The following is a 24,488-nucleotide window of genomic DNA, read 5'->3' on the forward strand; positions in this document are numbered from 1 at the left end:
AATGCTTATTTTCTGAATTCATTTGGTACCTCTTTTGTATTTTTGCCTTTTATCAGTGTTTCTTAGTGTCTGAATAATTCTGATTAGTAGGTAAGCCTGCCCACCCCTATTTTTCAATTTGATCAGAAGTTTTTTGAAAACAGGGCGCCTGCCTGGCTTAGTCAGTAGAGCATGCAACTCAATCTCAGAGTTGTGAGTTTGAGCCTCACACTGGGTGTGGAGCCTACTTTAAAAAAAAAAGCTTTTTTGAAAACAGAAACTTAGTCTTATACCACTCTGAATGTTTCACAGCACCTTCAGCAGGCTTGCAATTAATTAAAAATCAGTATCAGTAAAGATTTTCTTGTATCTTACATCTTCTGCCATTCTCCAACAACTTATTTTCCAAATGATTCTATATGGATTCCCTTCTACAGGTTCTAATTCTGTTCCTATAAAACAGTGAAAGAAATAAAAATTTATAGTTTAAAATAGAGAACTCCTTATTTCAACAATTTCTAAAAACAAAAGCTGTGCTTCATAAAGACTGGCATTTAGAACTAAATATATCCCCAATTCTCAGAATCAAATCTACTAAAATACCTCCATTCACATTAGGGTCATGATAGAGTTTCCAGCCTTCAAGTGATGCAGCTCTCCATGCCTGACCACAACGTTTACAGAGCCGTTGTGCCTTTAGAAACAAAAAAGAGCAGTTAGTCATCTAACCAGTGCAGTACTGGAAAAGTATCTGTACCTAACAGAAAAGTATATAAGCAATATATGACAGGATTAGATAAAGAACGATGTTTCAAAGGACAATGCAGACAACTAGTAATGGCATTTCACTTTGCCACAAGCATGCATGTCTTTCTGTGGTCTCCGCCTTTCTTCCCTTCCCTAATACTCCCTTTACTCTTTGATTTTGGGCTTCCTAATTGGCTCCCATGGTGCCCACAAGCATTTAATTCTGCTAGAGACAAATGGGGCTAAAGATGTTGATGACCCCAATTCACACTAAAGTATTACGAAAACAGAGTTAGTCTCTATAATGACAAGGCACTAGTGCTCATTCAGCCCACTGATATTTATGTTAACTGTGACCAAGCAGATGAGCTTAGACTACCAGCAAAATATACCAGTGAGATAGATACAACACCTCTTTAGGAACTGTCTTTTCCCCATTTAGTTCATATGGTTTGGGTAAGATCCTATGATCCCACCTCTGAAGTCTAAGATTAGGGATGTGATCTCAGAGGAATTACTACTCCCAGCGCTCCTGCTGGAGATACACATCTTTTGAGTCCCCGGATCCTGCTTGAAACCAGATATAACCGTCTATACTTCCCTGTTCCACAAACCAATCAATTCCTCACTTGTAAATAACCTGAGTCGGGTTTTTATCACTTGAACCTAGAGAACTCGATTAATATAACCAGTTAAAGAATATCCTACCCCAAACATCGGGCTATTAAAATTCTAAAAGCTCTGTAGTAACATGGAAAAATGCTTTGTTTTGACATACTATCTAAAAAAGGAAGGATAAGAACTGTATATAGAATCTTGAAAACATTTTTTTAAGCAAAATAAATCAGATACAAAAGAACAAATACTGCATGATTCCAGTCACGTGGAATAGCTAGAATAGGCAAATTCAGAGAGACAGAAAGTAGATCAGAGGTTACAGGGGCTGAGGGAAGGGAGAAATGGGGAGTTACTACATAATGGTTACAGAGTTTCTGTTTGGGTTGATGAAAAGGCTTTTGGAAACATAGTGGTGAGGATTTCACAAAGTTGTAAATGCAATTAATGGCACTGAAATGTACACTAAAAAATGGTTAAAATGACAAATTGTGATGTTTGTGATATATATATTTTATCACAGTAGGAAAAAAAGAATAATGCAATGTATCAAAACTACTGACTTGTGTATTTTAAATACAAGATAAAGGATGAATTATATGGTATGTGAATTATATCTCAATAAAGTTGTTATAAAAACCTCAATGTATTATACTATGATTATGTTCAAAAGAGGTAAAAAAGAAAGGTCTTATCAAAAGATAACAAACACAAGTACTGGCAAGGATGTGGAGAAAAGGGAACCCTTGAGCACCGCTGCTGGAAATGCAAACTGGTGCAGCCACTGTGGAAAATAGTAAGGAGGTTCCTTAAAAAATTAAAAATAGAAAAATCATATGATCCAGTAATTCCACTTCTGGGTATTTATCTTAAGAAAACAAAAACACTAACTTGAAAAAATATATACACCCCCATGTTCACCGAAGCATTATTTACAATAGTCAACATATAGAAACAACCTAAGTGTTCACTGATGGATAAATGGATAAAAAGATGTGGGGTGTATATATATATACATATATATATATATACACACACAATGGAATATTATTTGGCCAGAAAAGAAAGAAATCTTGCCATTTGCACCAACATGGGCGGACCTAGAGGACATCATGCTAAGTGAAATGAGTCAGACTAAGAAAAATATCATGTGACCTCCCTTATTATATTTGGAATTAAAAAAGTAAACAACAAAAGCAGCTCATAAATACAGAGAACACTGGCTGCCAGAGGTGGGGGTTGGGAGAAATGGATGAAGGGGGGTCAAAAGGTAACAGTAAAAAAGAAAAAGAAAAAAAATCCTGTTCTCTTGTCAAGTCTTTTTGAGGCTCTAATACTTAGTTTCTTCATATGTGAGGTGAAAATGTTAATAATGGGAGTTCTCATTTATTGAATATTTACTATGAGCCAGACACTATGAGGTACTTCACATGAATTACTTCACTTGATCCTCATATGAACCTCAAGAAAGAGGTGCTAATTATGTGCCTGTTCAACAGATGAGAAAATTGGGGCCCAAAGGTGATTAGCTTACTCATGGACTCACAATGAGTGGCAGAGCCAGAGTGACCACACTGTAATAGAATAGGCATGAACTGGGATCAGAGTCTTGCATTCCAGCCTTGATTATTTCACTAATCCTGTGACCTTGGAAGTCACCCAAGATCTCTGGGTTTCAGGGTTATATTATTGTTTGCTTGTAAATGGAAACGATGGAAAATATGGACTTTATGGAAGCCCTTGCTGTCTCTAAGAAAAAAAAAGGCAGGAAAAAAAAAAAGAGTGCTCTAGTAAATAATAATAATAATAGTAATAATAATGATAATAACAAAACCCCACTACCTGTGGTTACGTAAAGGTAGTGGGACCTTAAGAGATTTTGTTTTTCAAGGCTGCAGTAATGTGATATTTTTGTTTTCTGTTTTTTAAAATACAACTTTATTTGCCACTGTTACTTCCCATATCACCAGACAGAGTGGCTGGAACTCAAATATTTTCTGAATAAATGAGTATATAATAACCACTTCTTTTCTTAATTAAAAAATAAGAATGATGCTTAATAATTCAGGACTTACTACCATAAGAAATTACAATAGTTTGAACTAACATAGATCTACCTAAAGAACATCACCAAGGAGACTGCAAAACAGGTGCCACCTATTACCCCAAGCTTGAAGCGCCTACGCATCAGACTGCCCACCTCAAGAGTCAGCAAAGTCATCCAGTAAGCTAATGAATTAGATCCTTCACATTCTATACATAACATCTTAAGTACCACAAAAGAGATTTTAAAAAGTGAGATTTTAAGGAAGAAGTCTGTGGGCCATTCAAGGGTAAACAGTGTCACCTAGAAGAGCAATTAGGGTCAGGTTCATTCTTAACTCTTAAAAATCAGAACTAAAAATAAGGGGGTTAAGCCCAGGGTATGCAGTACAATACAGGGAGGCAAAATTTGACTTCTTAAAAAGAATCTATCAGAGTTGCACAAACAAGAATGCACTGCTTTCTGCAGCAATGTGTTTCTTATCACCGGAAACGTTCAAACAGGAAGTAGATCCAGAAATACTGTGGAAGAGATTACTACATCGAGGAGACATAGTAGGTGGTCACAAAGATCCCTTCCAACTTAAATAATCTATGACTTTGAAACCGAAGAAGCAGGGATGTATGACTTACCTCTTCTGTCATTCCAGCACGGATTAAAGTGAAAAGATACTTGAGTAATCTGACTTCATCTTCTCTATCCAGATCATCAAGGGGCATTTTCTGTCTAATGGGAGCATCAGGGTCCTACCAAAAAAACCAAACCAAACCAAAACAAAAAACATCAATGATAAATTCTTTGTAGCCACGTACATTTTGGACATCACCGAGATGATAAATCTCCTGAGTTTATATACTGAAATAAATTTATTTACAATTTAGTTAAGTAACAAGGGGAGTGAAAGTATCACAGGTGTTCCAGAGAGCCACACAACTGTCTGCTGCCCATTCAGAACAAACTCTGTTGGTCCACAAAGGTACAAGCCTCGGTCAGGCAAGGCGGGTAACACCACTATGGCAGCCTAGCCAGACAATTCTAAAACTGCTACTCATCATTCAAGCTGACATGAGCTGTACCCTGTTGTAGCAATTACACAACCAAGTTAATTCTCAACAGAAATAGGCCTAGATGGAGAATGAGCACTGAGGAAAAACTGAAGGAGGAGTCGACAATACATTCTGTGACCTGAAATTGCTTAGCTGATACTCCGAGAACATATAAGAGAGCCCATTATGGAACTAAGGCCATATAAAACAGACCCGTGTCCAAAAAAAAAAATCTTTTAAGAATAAATTTCTAGTAAATAAAATCTACCTAAAACAGTTAATCCCACATACTATTTTTCACAGATAGAACAAAATGTGCCTTTAAACAGTTGGGATAACATATTGTCCTCACTTTTGCAGCAAATAGCACATGTGATCTTCATGATGAATTTTAAGTGAAAGACTATTTTAATGTGACTCTTATTTCAAATGTTACTAAGTATATGGTAATACTAATATCGATTTGGAAAATAAAGTTCATAATAGATGAGATAGCTCTTTCACAAATACTTTGCAGACCGATACAATCATTCAGTTTTGGAGCACGGTCTCTTTTTGGTAAGAAGGAAATCACCACTTTCCAGCCGTTAAGATTAAATGATTTTTAGTTCCTTGCTACAGGGTAATTTAGCTATGATTTATTTCATGCTCTTCTAGTAGTTTCCAAACAATTTTTGTCAAAACCACTTTGGTACCCAATGGAATTCTATCAATTTTCCCAATTGTTACTTATTTCTCTCACTTTTCATTATAAACATTTAGTTCCCACGTCTCCACCTGTCACAATGCTCTATTCCTTTATTTCTACAAGAATTAGACTCCTGATCTTTTCAAATCTACTGTTATTCCTATTACTCATATCCTAGAATGACCTTTCTAACCTCAAGCTTTTCCCCCCTTGCTTTTTATATATAAGAGCTTTCTTTCTTTCTCTTCTTAAAGATTTCATCTATTTATTTGAGAGAGAGATAGCACAAGCAGGGTGTGGAAGGAGAGAAGCAGGCTCACCACTGAGCAGGGAGCCTGACTTATTTCGCTTAGCATAATATCCTCTAGTTCCACCCACATCATTACAAATGGCAAGATTTCATTTTTTATGATGGCTGCATAATAGTCCATTGTATGTATATACCACATCTTCTTTATCCAGTCATCTGTTGATGGACATCTGGGCTCTTTCCATCGTTTGGCTATTGCGGACATTGCAGCTATAAACATTGGGGTACAGGTTCCCTTTCGAATCACTACATTTGTATCTTTGGGGTACATACCCAGTAGTGCAATTGCTGGGTAGTAGGGTAGCTCTATTTTCAACTTTTCGAGGAACCTCGGTACTGTTTTTCAGAGTGGCTGCACCAGTTTGCATTTCCACCAACAGTGTAAGAGGGTTCCCTTTCTCCACATCCTTGCCAACATCTGTTATTTCCTGACTTGTGAATTTTAGCAGACTGAAACATGGAGAGGACTCCAGAATCCCAGGACTCCAGGATCACGACCTGAACCGAAGGCAGACACTCAACCAACTGAGCCACCCAGGTGCCCCATGTAAGAGCTTTCATAAGTCATCACCTTACCCCTGAGGAGTCAAACCTTACTGTAAGACCAAAATTAATTTGTTTTTAAAGCTGGCAAATCACTTTCTCTACCTTCTTTTACAATTTACAATTCATGGGCCCCAGATATGTTCAAATACATTTCATCAGATTCGAATGCAACTGAGCAGCTTTAGAGTTAAACAATATATGCAAATCTTTGGGAAACCAAACCAAGGATCTGTGTGAAGAAAAATTCTCAGCCTTTAAAAAACAAGCACAGGGGGCACCTGGATGGCTCAGCATGTTAAGCAACTGCCTTTGGTCAGGTCATGATCCGGGACTGAGTCGTGCATCGGGCTCCCTGCTCAGCGGGGAGTCTGCTTCTCCCTCCGACCCTCTCCCCTCTCAAACTCTCTCTCACTCTTTCTCTCAAACAAATAAATAACTCTTAAAAAAAATAAAAATAAACAACAACAACAACAACAAAAACCAAAAACAATCATGGACACCTGAAGACAACTTTCATTTCAAAGAAACTTACCAATTCAGTGACAAGGGGACGGACACTTCCTATGTAAGAAGGTAGCTGCCTCTGTTTCAGGGTATGCAGGGTATTTTCCCTGCAAGAAAAAGTACGAAAGTTTTTATAGGAGTAATTTTAGTAGGTCTATTTAAAAAAAATAAAATCAGGGGCGCCTGGGTGGCTCAGTCGTTAAGTGTCTGCCTTCGGCTCAGGGCGTGATCCCGGCGTTCTGGGATCGAGCCCCACATCAGGCTCTTCCGCTGGGAGCCTGCTTCTTCCTCTCCCCCTCCCCCTGCTTGTGTTGTTCCCTCTCTTGCTGGCTGTCTCTATCTCTGTCAAATAAATAAATAAAATCTTAAAAAAAAAATAAAAATAAAAAATAAAAATAAAAAAAAATTAAAAAATAAAAAAATAAAAAAATAAAATCAAGTCAAAGTAAGAAAAAGAGAGTACAAACTCAGAAAAACATGCAAAAATGCTAAAGAGAAAGAGGCATTTTAGCTCAGATGACTAATGATGCTGAACATGTTTTCCTGCCTTTATTGGCCATTCATCTGTCCGCTTCTGTGAGATATCAGTTCAAATCTCTGCCCTTTTTATTGCATTATCTTTTTATTATTGAGTTGTAGCTCTCTACTGGCTACAGGTCTTACCTGTTTCTTCCAGTGTGTGGCTTGCCCCCTTTCATTTTCTTAATGATGTCTTTAATGAGAAGTTTTTCATTTTGATGAAGTCCAATTTTCCCCGATTATTGCTTCCTATGACCTAAGAAACTCTTGTCTAGCCCCAAGTCACAAAGATGTTCTCCTATGTTTTCCTCTAAAAGCTCTGTGGTTTTAGCTTTTGTGATCCACCTTGAATTAAATGTTGGGTATGGTGTGAGGGAGGTGTCAAGGTTGACCTTTTTTTGCATTGATATCCAGTTTTCTCCACATGGTTTACTGAAAAGACATTCATTCTCCCCACTGGATTGCTTTAATGCCTTTATTGGACACCAACTGACCATCTAAGTGTGGGTCTGGTTTTGGGTTCTATAGTCTGTTCCACTGATCAGTAAGAAAAGGAGTTTTTTAAAAACTCTAATTACCCAACAGGCTAAATATTTATTTCTGGTCTCTCTTAAACAATTAGAACACCATAAAGGCAGAGTTTTTATCTGTTTTGCTGACAGACTGAATAAGCAGTAAGAATTGAATAAATATCTGTTGAAAGATGAATAAACAAAACCAATGTTAAGTGACTTCAAGAATAAATGTTTAGTAACTTACCAATACACTGATTTTGCATAAAACTCAATATTATCGGAAAAATCTCCAATCTCATCTTTGGCAATGCTCTCTAGCCAATCCACCACCAGCTAGGAAAGAAAAAAAAAAGAAGAGTATTAACTAAAAAATCTGTTAGTGTTTTATTTGAAGTGGTACTCCAATTCTCAATTCAAAAAAGGCTTCTGCTTAAAAAAATACCAATTAACAATTTTTCCAACCATCTTTTTAAAAAAGATATACAGATATGGCAAAAGAATTAAATTTTCTATAGGAATAATACAGTTCTTAAAAGGCTATTCCTGCAAATACTAGGGCTATTACTCAAAAATTGAAGAATAGGTTCTTAATGCCTTTTAATTACAAGTAAAAAGATCAAAAAGAAAAAAATTAATGTTTTAAATTTAAAAAGTCAGTTCTTTGTATGTCATTTACCTTCTCTCCATGTTTCATTAAAAAAATATTTCAAAGTTCTAGTCATACCTGACTTTGTCGGACAAGTGAATCTCTCTGAAATAATGCTTCCACCACCACTTTCTCACTGGCATTAAGAGCCTATTAAAAAAAATTATTTGAAGGAAAGAAAAAAAAAGATGCTCTAAGAATGTTATTTCAATAGAAAAGGAAAAGTGAATCTAACATAATTATATTTAATTACCCATAAACATTTAACCATACAATAAATCTGTATATTCATGTTTGGAAAATTTTCGTAAGTAAATTTCAAACTGCTAGATCAATTTGCAGCTGCTCTTACCTGATATTTTAATTCTTTGGCTACACTTGGAATTTTAAAACGTTACTTCCCCAGAGATGATGTTGTGGGGAAAAATGAAACAGAGAACAAAATGAAACAAACAAACAAAATCTTAATAAATGGCAGTATGTAGTCATGTGACATTATCAGAAAGTGAACATTTAAAAACTTTAGACTCTTTTCACTTTACAGAGCAGAAGTTGATAGGTAATAAAACTTGACAATTTAAGGGTCTTAAGACTGACTTTAAAAGACAACTTCACATAAATATTAGCAAGTAATATTAAACAGTATATCAAAAAGTAAGATATTGTGACCAGTAGAAGCATGGGTCAAATCTATTAATTAATTCATCTTATTTGTAGGTTAAAGGAAAAAGCAATGTGAACACCTTGATAGATGTCAAAATGTCACTTGATAAAAATATCTTCAGAAATTAGAAATAGAAGAATATTTTGCTAATATAGCTGAAGCCTATAACAAACGATAACTATAGAGAGACATTCCTATAAAATCAAGAAGACAGGGGTGCCTGGGTGGCTCAGTTGGGTAGGCATCTGACTTTGGCTCAGGTCATGATCTTGGGGTCCCAGGATTGAGCCCCATCCATTTTTGGGCTCTGTGCTCAGTGGGGAGCTCCACTTGCCCCTCTCCCTATGCCCCTCCCTCCCACTCGCACTCACTCTCAAATAAAATCTTTAAAACAAATAAAAATAAGAAAAATAATACCAAGAAGATGAAAAGAATTCCTGTAATTATTCAACTTTACTTTGAAAGTTCTAGCTAATATGTAAAATCAGAAAAAGAACTAAATAGTAATAAGTATGGAAAGTCATCACTATTTGTAGATAGAAAAATAAAATAATCAATGGAAAACTATTAAAACCAGTAAGTTCAATAAATAGCCAAATATATGATAATCTTCCTACATGTGCATGTCACTTGACTGGAATGAAACAGAGTTTGTAGAATAAATATATTAAAGGATTGGAAAGATATTAAAAATATTTTAGGTGAAAGAGCAGATTAACAACAGACATGTATGACTGAAATCATTTACTATAAAAATGTGTATGTATTTTTTCCTTTTTTGATTTATAGTTACTTCAAACATGAATTACTTTTATAATCAGAAAATAAAAAGCAATTAAACCCTGGTCTTTATGATCTTAAAGGCATATTTTTACCAAGTCTTTAAAGAACAAGTAGTTTCTATGTTCTTCAAACAGAGTATGAAAAAATGATGGGAGATCTATGATCTTGTTCTGGAGAGCTAACATAATTCAGACACCAAAACTAGATAAGGATAAGTCACAAAAAAAGAAAATACATTTGGCAAAAGTTCTCAATAAAATATTAGCTAATAAAATTTAGTAGTATATTTAGGAATGTATCATAACAGAGTTTCTCCAACTTGAAGATAACTCAACGTTAGGAAAATGCAAGCCATTACATTAATAAATTAAGGCAGATATTCATGGAAGCTAAAACACACCTGATTACATTCAATACCCATCCCAACTCTTAGCTAGTTAACAAAACCCTTAATCTGCAATAAAACAAAAGCATTATCAAAAGTCAGGAATAAGAAAAAGATGCCTACTATTACTAATACAATTCAATGCTGTACGGGTGCTCCTAATCAATGTTATAAGCAAGTAAAAGAAATTAGAGATTAGAAGGATTAAAGGAAACTTACTATGCGTAGACAATTACTGCCAATGTAGAAGACTCAAAAAAAATCAAATGAAAAAACCAACTGGAGCTAGTATGAGTTCAGAAAAATGGCTAAATATGAGCACTACACACAAATCATTAACCTATTTGACACTAATAACTAATTAGAAAATGTAACAGGAAAGAGTTCATTCACAATAGGATTCATAAAGACTTTTATAGAGAAGAGTTTATATAAACTATAAAAAATCTAAGTAAATGGAAGAGAGTGGACAGATAGGGTCACTGGGTGACAGACATTAAGGAGGGCATGTAATGCAACGAGCATGGGGTATTATATTAACACTGATGAATCACAGATCTGTACCTCTAAAACCAATAATACATTATATGTTAATTAAAAAAATCTAAATAAATGGAGAGATACGTATGATCATAAATAGATTCAACATGTAAAGACGTCCTTTCTCCCCAGATTTACAAATTCAATACCATTTCAATAAATATCCCAATAGGACTTAAAAGAAATGAAAACTGTAAAGTTCAGCTGGAAAAAAAGTGTGCAAAAATGTATAATTTTAAATGAGGAGGGAGACTTACCTTGCCAAATATCAAAACTTCTGAACTAGAGAATCAGTTGCATAATACTGGTTTTCAAATGAATCGATCAATGAAAGAAAAGATCTATATACAAATATGATAAATACATTTGTTTGATAAGTGGTGTTGGACTAAATGGACGCCATTTGAAAAAAGTTAAATCTCTTTCTTACTTCAGAGACAAACTTACTCCAGGTGAATTCCAAGAGCTAATTATACAGTAAATAAGATTTAGATTTAGAAGAAAACATTGGAGAATATTTTGAAAATGGGTAGGAAAGACTTCCTTAACAAGACACAAGATAATGAATGACAAAGGAAAACCTGACAGATGTGAGCACATAAAAGTGGAACTGTCTGCTTGACAAAGATCCCTTAAACAAAGTTGAAAGACAAGTAACAGAAAACGATCTGTAACATATACAAGAGGAAACACTAATTGGAAAATGAACAAAGGATATGACTATAGAATTTGTATAAGAATACTAATGCGTAAGAATGAAGAACCCTCCACCTTGCTAATGCTCAGTGATATGCATATTAAAGTAATACACCTTCCCTCCAACTGGCAACATCAAATTATTGATATTAGAATAAACACTTTTACCCACCATCTGTACATTCCGTTGGGAAGGCACTGTGACAGTCTATTAAACTTTGACCCAACAATTTCACTTCTGAAAATGCAGGAAATTTCGGAATATACAAATATGAAGAATGTTCATTGCATTACTGATTGCTATAGCAGAAATACTGGAAACTAGCTAGATATGTCCATCAGAATGTCTGAAAAAATTATGGTTCACGTATACTCTGGCATATTACAATAAAATAAGGTAAATCTATAAGAACTGACATGAAAAAAAACCCAAATATTGATGAATAAAACAGAAACTCAGTATAGTATACAAATGAGATCATACTATACATTAAAAGAACTATGTGTATGACTGAATGTAAATGGGCTAAGTGCTACAATCAAAAGACACAGGATATCAGATTGGATAAAAAAGCAAGACCCATCAATATGCTGTCTGCAAGAGACTCATTTTAGACCCAAAGACACCTCCAGATTCAAAGTGAGGGGGTGGAAAATCATTTATCATGCTAATGGACATCAAAAGAAAGCTGGGGTGGCAACCCTTATATCAGACAAATTAGATTTTAAACCAAAGACTGTAATAAGAGATGAAGAAGGACACTATATCATACTTAAAGGGTCTATCCAAGAAGAAGATGTAACAATTGTAAATATGCCCCTGACATGGGAGCAGCCAATTATATAAGCCAATTAATAACAAAAATCAAAGAAACACACTGACAATAATACAATAATCAGAGGGGACTTTAACACCCCCCTCACTGAAATGGACAGACGATCTAAGGAAAAGATCAACAAGGAAATAAGGGCTTAAATGACGCACAGGACCAGATGGACTTCACAGATATATTCAGAACATTCCATCCCAAATCAACAGAATACACATTCTTCTCTAATGCACATGGAACATTCTCCAGAACAGATCACATCCTGGGTCACAAATCAGGTCTCAACTGGCACCAAAAGCCTGGGATCATTCCCTGCATATTTTCAGACAACAATGCTTTGAAACTCGAACTCAATCACAAGAGGAAAGTTAGAAAGGGCATCTTTAGAATGGATGGGTCAATCAGGAAATTAAAGAAGAACTAAAAAAATTCATGGAAACAAATTTAAATTAAAACACAACTGTTCAAAATCTTTGGGATGCAACAAAGACTGTCCTAAGAGGGAAGTATATAGCAATACAAGCCTTTCTCAAGAAACAAGAAAGGTCTCAAATACACAACCTAACCCAACACCTAAAGGAGCTGGAGAAAGAATAGCAAATAAAGCCTAAACCCAACAGGAGAAGAAAAATAATAAAGATCAGAGCAGAAATCAATGAAATAGAAACCAAAAGAACAGTAGAACAGGTCAATGAAACTAAGAGCTGGTTCTCTGAAAGAATTATTAAGATTGATAAAACCCTGGCCAGACTTATCAAAAAAAAAAAAAAAAAGAGAAAAAGGACCGAAATAAATAAAATCATGAATGAAAGAAGGGAAATCACAACCAACACCAAAGAAATACAAACAATCATAAGAACATATTATGAGTAACTTCATGCCAACAAATTAGACAATCTGGAAGAAATGGATGCATTCCTAGAGACTATAAACTACAAAACTGAACCAGGAAGAAACAGAAAACCTGAACAGACCCATACCCAGCAAGGAAATTGAAGCAGTAATCAAAAACCTCCCAACAAACAAGAGTCCAGGGCCAGATGGCTTCCCAGGCGAATTCCACCAAACATTTAAAGAATTAATACCTATTCTTCTGAAACTATTCCAAGAAATAGAAATGGAAGGAAAACTTCCAAACTCATTTTATGAGGCCAGTATTACCTTGATCCCAAAACCAGCCAAAGACCCTACCAAAAAGGAGAATTACAGACCGATATCCCTGATGAACGTGGATGCAAAAATTCTCACCAAAACACTAGTCGATAGGATCCAACAGTACATTAAAAAGATTATTCACCACAACCAAGTGGGATTTATTCCTGGGTTGCAAGGTTGGTTCAACACCTGCAAACCAATCATGTGATACACTACATTATTAAAAGAAACGACAAGAACCATATGTTACTCTCGATGCAGAAAAAGCATTTGACAAAGTACAGCATCCTTTCTTGATTAAAAGTCTTCATAGTGTAGGGATAGAGGGTACATACCTCAATATCATAAAAGCCATCTATGAAAAACCCACAGTGAATATCATTCTCAATGGGGAAAAACTGAGAGCTTTTCCCCTAAGGTCAGGAACAAGGCAGGGATGTCCACTATCACCACTGCTGTTCAAAAAAGTAATAGAAGTCCTAGCCTCAGCAATCAGACAACAAAAAGAAGTAAAAGGCATCCGAATGGGCAAAGAAGAAGTCAAACTCTCACTCTTTGCAGATATGACACTCTATGTGGAAAACCCAAAAGATTCCACCCCAAAATTGCTAGAACTCATACAGGAATTCAGTAAAGTGGCAGGATATAAAATCAATGCACAGAAATAAGTTGCATTTCTATACACCAAAAATGAGACAGAAGACAGAGAAATTAAGGAGTCGATCCCATTGACAAGTGCACCCAAAACCATAAGATACCTAGGAATAAATCTAACCAAAGAGGCAAAGAATCTGTACTCAGAAAACTATAGAATACTCATGGAAGAAATTGAAGAAGACACAAAGAATGGAAAAACGCTCCATGCTCATAGATTGGAAGAACAAACATTGTTAAAATGTCTATGCTACCTGGAGCAATCTACACATTTAATGCAATCCCTATCAAAATACCATCCACTTTTTTTCACAGAAATGGAACAAATAATCCTAAAATTTATGGAAACAGAAAAGACCCTGAATAGCCAGAGGAATACTGAAAAAGAAAACCAAAGCTGGTGGCATCACAATTTCAAACTTCAAGCTCTATTACAAAGCTATAATCATCAAAACAGTATGGTACTGGCACAAAAACAGACACGTAGATCAAAGGAACAGAGTAGAGAACTCAGAAAAGGACCCTCAACTCTATGGTCAACTAATCTTCAACAAAGCAGGGAAGAATATCCAATGGAAAAAAGACAATCTCAACAAATAGTGTTCGGAAAATTGGATAGCCACATGCAGAAGAATGGAACTGGACCATTTCCTTACACCATATACAAAAATAGACTCAACATGGATGAAAGACCTAAATGTGAGACAGGAATCCATCAAAATCCTTGAGGAGAACACAGGCAGCAACCTCTTCAACCTCAGCCACAGCAACTTCTTCCTAGAAACATCACCAAAGGCAAGGGAGTCAAGGGCAAAAATGAACTACTGGGACTTCATCAAGAAAAAAACTTTTGCACAGCAAAGGAAAGAGTCAACAAAACCAAAAGACAACCGACAGAATGGGAGAAGATATCTGCAAATAACATATCAGACAAAGGGCTAATATCCAAAATCTATAAAAAACTTTTCAAACTCAACACCCAAGGAACAAATAATCCAATCAAGAAATGGGCAGAAGACATGAACAGACATTTCTGCGAAGAAGACATCCAAATGCCAACAGACACATGAAAAAGTGCTCCACATCACCTGGCATCAGGGAAATACAAATCAAAACCACAATGAGATACCACCTCACACCAGTCAGAATGGCTAAAATTCACAAGTCAGGAAATAACAGATGTTGGCAAGGATGTGGAGAAGGGGAACCCTCTTACACTGTTGGTGGAAATGCAAACTGGTGCAGTCACTCTGAAAAACAGTACCGAGGTTCCTCAGAAAGTTGAAAATAGAGCTACCCTACTACCCAGCAATTGCACTACTGGGTATGTACCCCAAAGACACAAATGTAGTGACTCGAAAGGGAACCTGTACCCCAATGTTTATAGCAGCAATGTCCACAATAGCCAAACGATGGAAAGAGCCCAGATGTCCATCAACAGATGAATGGATAAAGAAGATGTGGTATATACATACAATGGACTATTATGCAGCCATCATAAAAAATGAAATCTTGCCATTTGCAATGATGTGGGTGGAACTAGAGGATATTATGCTATGCAAAATAAGTCAATCAGAGAAAGATAATTATCATATGATCTCACTGATATGTGGAATTTGAGAAACAAGGCAGAGGATCATAGGGGAAGAGAGGAAAAATTGAAACAAGACGAAACCAGAGAGGGAGACAAACCATAAAAGACTCTCAATCTCAGGAAATAATCTCGGTTGCTGGAATGGAGGGGGGGTGGGAGGGATGGGGTGGCTGGGTGATGGACACTGGGGAGGAGGGTATGTGTTGCGGTGAGTGCTGTGTATTGTGTAAGACTGATGAATCACAGACCTGTATCCCTGAAACAAATAACACATTATATGTTAATAATAAACAAACAAAAAAACTATGTGTATGTAGACATAAGGATTCACAGAAAAGTGTCTGGTAGCAAGCTGTTAGACTGAAGAGTAAGAGAGATAAAAAAGGACGACCTTTACCTTTTTACTCTATTATATAAATCAATATTTGATTATTTTATGACATTGATATCCTCTATTTACTTGTAAAATTTTTAAAATGAAGAAACTCAAGATGGTAAAAAATAAAATTCTATTACTAAAAACCATTTCAATTTTTAAATATTTATAGAGGAAAAAATTAATTTTAAGCTTACAGTAACTGCAAATGTATTTTCCTCTTCCAATGCAGACTGTACTCTGTCTCTGAGGAAAAATAACACAAAATGAAAAAGCCGTAATTTATATATGAAATCACCTTTTAAACTATTCATATACACAAACCAGCATTCTAGCCAGCATAAATAAATGAGCTTCCCAACAAATTTAATCATTCTTTAAAGATAAAGATACAATAAATACCTTCTGGATCTGTAACTGACACCTGAACAAAACTGATACTAGAATATACAAAAAGTCTGTCATGGCTACCTCCTGATGCACATACCTAACCTTTGAATATAATGTTTTCGCATGGCAAAAGTAATCTGATTTTCTTTCAAGATTTTCTCATCATGATGAGAGAGCAACTGAAAGAGAGCCGAAACTACTGAGCATCTGAGAATGAAATGGTTAACTTCTTTCAGACTGCCGCTTGACATAACGTCAGTTTTTCAGTTCTTACCTATCCTCTCCTAAGCACTGCAATATTTTCAGCACTTTCCTTAAATTGTAATACATACATTCTTGGGAGCTAGCAGCTTTATGACCTAGTATTTCCCTCCTCCCTCCTAACTCACCCTGCCAATGATCTAATTACAAGGCTTTAGAAACGATAAATATCAAAAATAGCAGAACCTATTTCCAAACACATCCTACTCTAACTTTTAAATTAATTTGCGTATTGGTCACCTTGTGTTTATTTCACTGATGAGTCCCACACAACTGTACCTGTACAAGGAAGCCAGCAGCCTCCATGTGACCATCTCCTGTTGAAGAAGCCAGAGCATACTGGCTGTTTTTGAGAACTTCTGAAGTCCAGGTGTTGCTCGGCTCACTATTTTACTCAGTATATTCACCTGACGTAAAACACAGAGGTAAAGAGGTTTTCTACCATTCCGAGTCATAACTTCGTATTCTTCAACTGCATGGTGCTAAAACTAAATATATACATATATAAATACACACACACATTATATTATAAATTGTTCCTGCCTATCTATTGCCTTTTTTTAATTGAATGAAATATAACATTCCCACCAGAAACAGCCTTTGAACTAAGGTATGTTTATGTGAGTATATATGTAAAAGTTTTAACATACTCTAGATTTCAGATTCAACAATAATGGCCATGGGTATATTTTTTCTTCTTGTATACCTACCCAGGAGATAAGCTAAATCTAACGTATACCTGACAAATTCATAACACGAGCTAATAGCATAGCAATGAAAATTAAAAATATCTTCAAATTATGCCTGAAAAATTAATACCATGTAACAAATCAAGAAAAACATTTTAAGATTGGTAGTACAGGGTGCCAGGTGGACTCAGTCAGTTGGGCACCTGACTCTTGATTTCAGCTTGGGTCATGGTCTTGGGATCGAGCCCCTAGTCGGGCTCCACGCTTACTTGGGACTCTCTCCCCTCCCCTCATCCCCCTCCCCCTCAACCCCCACCCTCCTCCAATCCCACGTGCAAGCACTCTCTTAAAAAAAAAAAAAAAAGATTGGTACTAAAACATTGTCATTTCTAACCAAAACCTAACCAAAGTCCCTCCTTGTTCTGAAACAGTTCTTAACCTTTTTCAGGTTGAGGCACGTGTGAAAATCTAACGAAAAGTACGGATGTTCTCTCCAGAAACACACACAAAACTGTTTATCAGAAAGTTTAAGGACACAGGGTAAAGGAAATCGTTCTCAAAGGTTATGAATAGTACTTCCTTATCTTATCAAGAAGAACTAGGAAACAGGAGAGCTCTCATTCAGAACATGAAGAATCACTACCACCACAATTTTTCCCTCCTTTTGGGCAATGTTTAATAAAAGTGTTATCTGTACTTCCCATTATTAAATTTTCTATTGGAATCCTAACTCCAGTAATTCACTAAGTTATTATTACTGCTTTTGTTATTTAATGAAGCTATTGCTTTTATAATGGAACAATTCAGAGACTGATTATTGAAACAATATTAAATGCTCAAAATATTGGCTATTATTTTAATCATTCTTAAATGCAATAGTTATTTGAAGGCCTTTTTTTTTTTAAATATATATTTTTTTAGTAATCTCTACACCCAGTGTGGGGCTAGAACTCATGATCCCAAGACCAAGAGTTGCATGCTTTTTCAACTGAGCCAGCCAGACGCCCCTCCTTTTCCTTTTTTAAAAAACAGACTTAATTTTTTTTACAGGCACCTCATGGCTCAGTTAGTTATGGAGCTGACTCTTGGTTTGGGCTCAGGTCATGATGTCAGGGTCGTGAAATTGAGCCCCAACGTCAGGCTCCACGCTCAGCATGCAGAGTCTGCTTGAAATTCTTTCCCCTTCCCTTGCCTTCTCCCTATGCTCCCCCCGCCCCAGCTCAGGTGTGCACGTGCTCTCTCTCTCTAAAATAAATAAACAAATAAAATAAAATAGACAATTTTTTCAAGCAGTTTCAGGTTCACAGCAAAAATGGGTGGAAAGTAAAGAGTTTCCCATTACTTTTTTTTTTTTAAGATTTTATTTATTTATTTGACAGAGAGAGACAGCGAGAAAAGGAACACAAGCAGGGGGAGTGAGAGAGGGAGAAGAAGGCTTCCTGCTGAGCAGGGTGCCCGATGCAGGGCTCAATCCCAGGACCCCGGGATCATGACCTGAGCCAAAGGCAGATGCTTAACAACTGAGCCACCTAGGCGCCCCTGTTACTTTCTGACTCCACATACAACTTCACTCCTTACTATGAATATCCAGCACCAGAGCAGTACATTTGTTACAGCAATCAATGGCCAAAACTGACCTGTCATTATCACCCAAAGTCTATACTTTATATAAGGATTCACTCTTGATGTGCTTTATACATATATTTTTTAAGATTTTATTTGTCAGAGAGAGAGAGTGAGCACAAGCTGGGGGAGCAGCAGGCAGAGGGAAAGGCAGGCTCCCCACTGAGCAAGGAGCCAGATGCTCGACTTGATCCCAGGACACGGGGATCACGACCTGAGCCAAAGGCAGATGTTTAACCAACTGAGCTACCCAGGCGTCCCACTGGTATTGTATATTCTACGGGTTTTGACAAATGAATAACAGGTATCCACATTACAATCTCACTTAGAGTAGTTTCACTTCCCCAAAAATCCACCCAACTCCACTTTCATCCTTATTTTCCCCATCCCCTGGCAACCACAGGTCTAGTTTTACTCTCTCCAAGTTTTGCCTTTTCCAGAATGTCATATAGTTGGATTCACACAGTATGTAGCCTTTTCAAAGTGGTTTCTTTAGCTTAGTAATATGCATTTAGGGTTCATCCTTGTCTCTTCATGGCTTGATAGCTCATTTTGTTTTAGCATCAAACAATATTCCTTTGTCTAGATGTACCATGGTTGACTTATCCAATCACTTACTAAAGGACATCTTGGTTGCTTCTAAGTTTAGGCAATTATGAATAAAGCTGCTATAAACATCTATATGCAGGTTTTTGTGTGGGCATAAGTTTTTAACTCATTTTGGTAAATATGAGAGTATGAATGTTGTTGAATCATACGATAAGAGTATGCTCAGTTTTGTAAGACACAGAAACTGCCTTCCCAAGTGGCTGTACCATTTTGCATTCCTACCAACACTGAATGAGAGTTACTGCTGCTCTACATCCCTGCCAGCATTTGGTGTTGTGTTTGGATTTTTGCCATTCTAATAGGTATACAGTGACATCTCATTGTTTTGATTTATAATTCCATAATGATACATGATGTTGAACATTTTTTCATATGCTTATTTGCCATCTGTGTATCTTCTCTGGTGTGGTGTCTATTAACATATTTTGTGGGGTTTTGTTTTGTTTTGTTTTTTAAGTAGGCTCCACGCCCAGCATGGAGCCCAACACGGAGCTTGAACTCACAACCCTGAGATCAAGACCTGAGCTGAGATCAAAAATCAGATGCTTAACCGACTAAGCCACCCAGAAGCCCCATGTCCATTTTTTTAATTAGACTGTTAATTTCCTAATTATTGGATTTTAAGAGTTCTTTGCATATTTTGGATTTTTCATTTTTTTTTTTAAAGCAGCAGAATCCTCTTGTTCCCAAAGAAATCTTATATGGACCTTCATTATGCAAAAAACAGAGCTGCTCTGGCTAACCTCCCAACCATGCCACTCCTGCCACTACACCCCTAAGACATCCCCCTTACATACAGTATGGAAATTCATAGCTTGAGGCTGCTCAAAAAACTAAGAGTACTGAAGCTTGACCAAATTAACTTGGTATAAAATGAACTTACCTGACAACTACAAATGTTTTCATACTCTTCTACAAGGTCAAAAACTGTAGATGAAGAGTACTTTAAGAAAGACTGCAGGAAATCAGAAAACATACTCATGGATGCTAGAACACATTAAAAAGAAAAGGAACAAAAAAGTTAAGTGACATACTCCTAGGTAATTTTGTTTCTTTGAAAACTTAAAAACACAGCTACACAACTTTTTTTTAACTCCTGTATTTTCTTAAAAATGGTAACTGTGATACGATAAATATAACAAACTTGACCATCTTAGCCATTGTTAAGTGTACAATGCAGTAGCATTAAGTACACTCACACTGCTGTGCAACCATCACCACCATCTACCCACAGAACACTTCATCTTGGAAAACTATAACTCAGGAGAGCCCAAGCAATCCTAAGAAGAACAAAGCTGGAGGCACCATACTTCTTGATCTCAAACAATACTACAAAGTTTTAGTAATCAAACAGTATGATACTGGCATTAAAAAAAGACACACAGACCAATGGAAAAGATGAGTCCAGAAATAAACTTCCACATATACAGTTAACTAATATTTGACAAGGGAACCAAGAATACTCAGTGGGGAAAGGCTAGCCTTTTCATTTTTTTTTTTTTTAAGATTTTATTTATTTATTTGTCAGGACGGCTATTATTAATAAGACAAGAAATAACAAGTGCTGCAATGTGGAGAAATGGGAACTTTGTGTACTCTTGGTAAGAATGTAAACTGGTTCAGCTTACTACAGAAGAGTATGGAGGTGCCTCAAAAAATTTTTAAAAAGAACTACCATCTGAAACCGTAATCTCATTTCTGCATATATAACCGAAGGAAATGAAAACAGGATATCGAAAAGATATTTGCACTGCCACGTTCACTGCAGTGTTATTCATAATAGCCAAGATATGGAAACAACCCAAGTACCCATCACGAGATGAACGGGTAAAAAACTGGTATATACATACAATGGAATATTACTCAGCCATGAGAAAGAAGGAAATCCTGCCACTTGCAACAACATGGCTGGACTCTGGGAATGTTATGCTAAGTGAAATAAATCTGACAGAGAAAGACAAATACTGTATGATAACACTTACACATGGAATCTTAAAAATCCAAACTCATAGAAACAAAAAGTAAAACAGTGGTTACCAGGGCTAGGGGGTGAGAAAATGAGATGTTGGTCAAAGGGTACAAACGTGCGGTTAGGAGATGAGTAAGTTCTGGAAATCTAATGCATAGCATTGATTATAATCAACAAATCTGTATTATATACAGTTCAAAGGTGCTGAGAGACTATATCTTAAATGCTCTCACCCACAAAAAAGAAATGGTAATTCTGTGATGTGAAGGTATGATGGAGGTGTTAGCTAACACTAATAATCACATCGCAATATGTAAACACATCAATTCAATGTTGTATACCTTAAACTTACACAACGTTATATGTCAGTTACATCTCAATTGAAAAAAACCTTAAACTCTGTACCTATTAAACAATTACTCCATTGTTCACTTTCCCCTAGTCCCTGGCAACCATCATTCTACTTTCTAGGAGTCTGATTAATTAAGGTACCTCATATAAGTGGAATCACACAGTATTTCTTCTTTCATCACTGGCTTATTTCATTTGGCAAAACGTCCTCAAGTTTCATCCATGTGGTAGGATGTTGTCTGAATTTCCTTACTTTTTAAGGTTGAATAATATCCCACTGTATTATATAACACATTTATTTAAACATTCATCCATCAGCAGACATTTGGGTTGCTTCTACCTTTTGGCTATTATGAATAATGGGGCTACAAACAGGGGTATACAAATCTCTTTGTGATCCTGATTTCAGTTTTTTGGGGCATATACCCAAAAGTAGAATTGCTGATCATACGGTAATTCTATTTTTAATTTTTTTAGGAATTGCCATCTGTTTTCCATAGCACTGCACAATTTTACATTCCCACCAATAATGTACAAGGGCTCCAATATTTCTACATCCTTGCCAACACATGTACTTTCTGGGTTTTTTGTTTGTTTTGTTTTGATTTGGTAGTATCCATTCCAGTGGATGTGAGGTAGTCTCATTTCTGTTTTGATTTGCATTTCCCTACTGATGAGTAATGTTGAGCATCATAACATATGCTTACCGGCCATTTTTATATCTTCTTCAGAGAAATGTCTACTTAAGTCCTATGCCCATTTTTATTTTTTTTTTATTATTATTATTTTTTAAGATTTTATTTATTTATTTGACAGAGATAGAGACAGCCAGCGAGAGAGGGAACACAAGCAGGGGGAGTGGGAGAGGAAGAAGCAGGCTCATAGCGGAGGAGCCTGATGTGGGGCTCGATCCCATAACGCTGGGATCACGCCCTGAGCCGAAGGCAGACGCTTAACCGCTGTGCCACCCAGGCGCCCCTTTATGCCCATTTTTAAATTGCATTGTTGTTTGTCGTTGAGCTGTAATTCTTCTACATTCTAGATATTAACCTCCTATCAGATATTTAAGATTTGCAAATATATTCTCCCATTCTGTGTGCTGCCTTTTCACTCTACAGATTGTATCTTTTGATGCATAGAAATTTTAGATTTTAATGTAGTCCAACGTTATCTATTTTTTTTGTTACCTACAGGTCTTTTAAGAGCCCAAAGATGTGTTAGGTAGTAATCTGATCTATCAACAATTACTACGAAAATGTGAGCCAAATTTTAAAATATCTGAATTGCACTTTAAACACGTAACAAAGTAGCTGAGAAAGTTATAACAGATACTAAGATGACATGTTCTACTCAGGGAAAATACACACACTCTACTAAAGTGCTATATCATATCTAAGGTCTCATCCATTATACTAAAAACGAAGATTTTTTTGTATTTTAAAGATTCAGTACAAAGGATTTCTGAATCACTCAAAATTTGAGTACTTATTTCTGGCAGATACTATAAGGAAGCAGTGGTTGCCACCATGTAAGAGAAGGGCTATGAAATCAAACTGCTTAGTGTCAAATCCTGGTGTCTTCACTTCCTAGCCAGGTGAGCTGGAGCCAGTTAACCACGATGAGCAGCAGTTTCCTTTCCCCGCAAACGGGAACAGTTATTGTAACTCTAATGGACAGTTACAGAAGATAATGTTCACACAGACGTAAGCACACTGACTCTATTACGTTAGCTTATGATGATGATAAAGTGAAGAACTTATGTAATAACAAGTACACACAAACACATGGAAAGCAAACTTTTTTTCCTCAAGGGAATGGTAATAACCAACCTAAAACTAGAAAGGTCACAATACTACTTGAAAAAAACAAGAACAAAAAAACAGCATTAGCGTCCACGTCAAAACATGTCAACAATATTAGATAAAAACTAAACCTAATGAAAAAGACACGTTCTTCCAACAGAACAAATGTGAAAAGACTAAAGATATGAGCCTAGTCTACTAACCTGACCAGGTATTTACGCTGAAGCAAGACGCTCCAACTGAGAACAAAGGTGAGGCTCTCAACGTTCCAGAGCTACCACATCGAACAGCTCAGGCATTACCGGAACTACTCAGCTTAACAAAAACTACTTTATAATGACACTCACAAGTAAGAGACAGCTTCCTTCATCTTAGTAAAGGAAGAGTCTACTTTGTTAAAAAGTTCAAAGCCATTTTACCAGCTTCACCAGGATCATCTTCACGTAACATAACAGCACTGAGAGTTACGTCCTCTGTTACACTGTGGGACTCTGTGTTTGTGAGGGTTCCGGATCGCTGTGATGTGAATGCAGTGGCCCAATTACTGTCATCCAGATTAGTTACCTAAAAAAAAAAAAAAAGGGAAGATACAGAAAAGTAATGAATGAGCTACTGCCCATTGAGGGAATAAAGACTTTAATATTGCTAAATTTTTTTTAAACCTCTATCTGTGTTTTTCATATTTAAGAGAGAACCACAGGCTATTTGTTAAGGAAATCACACCTTTCATGAATGTTTTCTTCTTTGTACTACTCTCTCTATATTTTTAAAGGCAATAAACATTGCATTTTGTACTACTGAAGCTGATATTAACAGGTAAGTCCTACTGCTCTAAGTTCACATCACTTTTTCAATATTGGGAAATTGTATGGGACCTATGACCCAGTTTTTTCAACATATAAATGGTAATAAAAGGGATGATGGAGGAACTTACAGATTAAAAGATGAGACATATCAA

The 24,488-nt window shown here is 36.2% G+C and overlaps 1 protein-coding gene across 2 annotated transcripts in view; it reads right to left on the minus strand.

Moving 5' to 3' along the window:
- NUP107 (nucleoporin 107) overlaps positions 1-24,488 on the minus strand; it is a 48,189-nt gene that overhangs the window by 18,412 nt on the left and 5,289 nt on the right. For both annotated transcript variants that reach the window (XM_045789629.2, XM_087868994.1), the window contains 10 exons: positions 23,950-24,094; positions 20,292-20,395; positions 16,767-16,894; positions 16,034-16,082; positions 8,238-8,309; positions 7,758-7,846; positions 6,508-6,586; positions 4,018-4,131; positions 583-673; positions 355-431 (listed from right to left, as the gene is read on the minus strand). In XM_045789629.2, coding sequence (XP_045645585.1) covers positions 355-431; positions 583-673; positions 4,018-4,131; positions 6,508-6,586; positions 7,758-7,846; positions 8,238-8,309; positions 16,034-16,082; positions 16,767-16,894; positions 20,292-20,395; positions 23,950-24,094 — 948 coding nt within the window. The remainder of the gene's footprint in view (positions 1-354; positions 432-582; positions 674-4,017; positions 4,132-6,507; positions 6,587-7,757; positions 7,847-8,237; positions 8,310-16,033; positions 16,083-16,766; positions 16,895-20,291; positions 20,396-23,949; positions 24,095-24,488) is intronic.

The sequence above is a fragment of the Ursus americanus genome, chromosome 17, assembly GCF_024610735.1.
Source record: "Ursus americanus isolate L20-20 chromosome 17, mUrsAme1.1.p, whole genome shotgun sequence".
Taxonomy (NCBI): Eukaryota; Metazoa; Chordata; class Mammalia; order Carnivora; family Ursidae; genus Ursus; species Ursus americanus.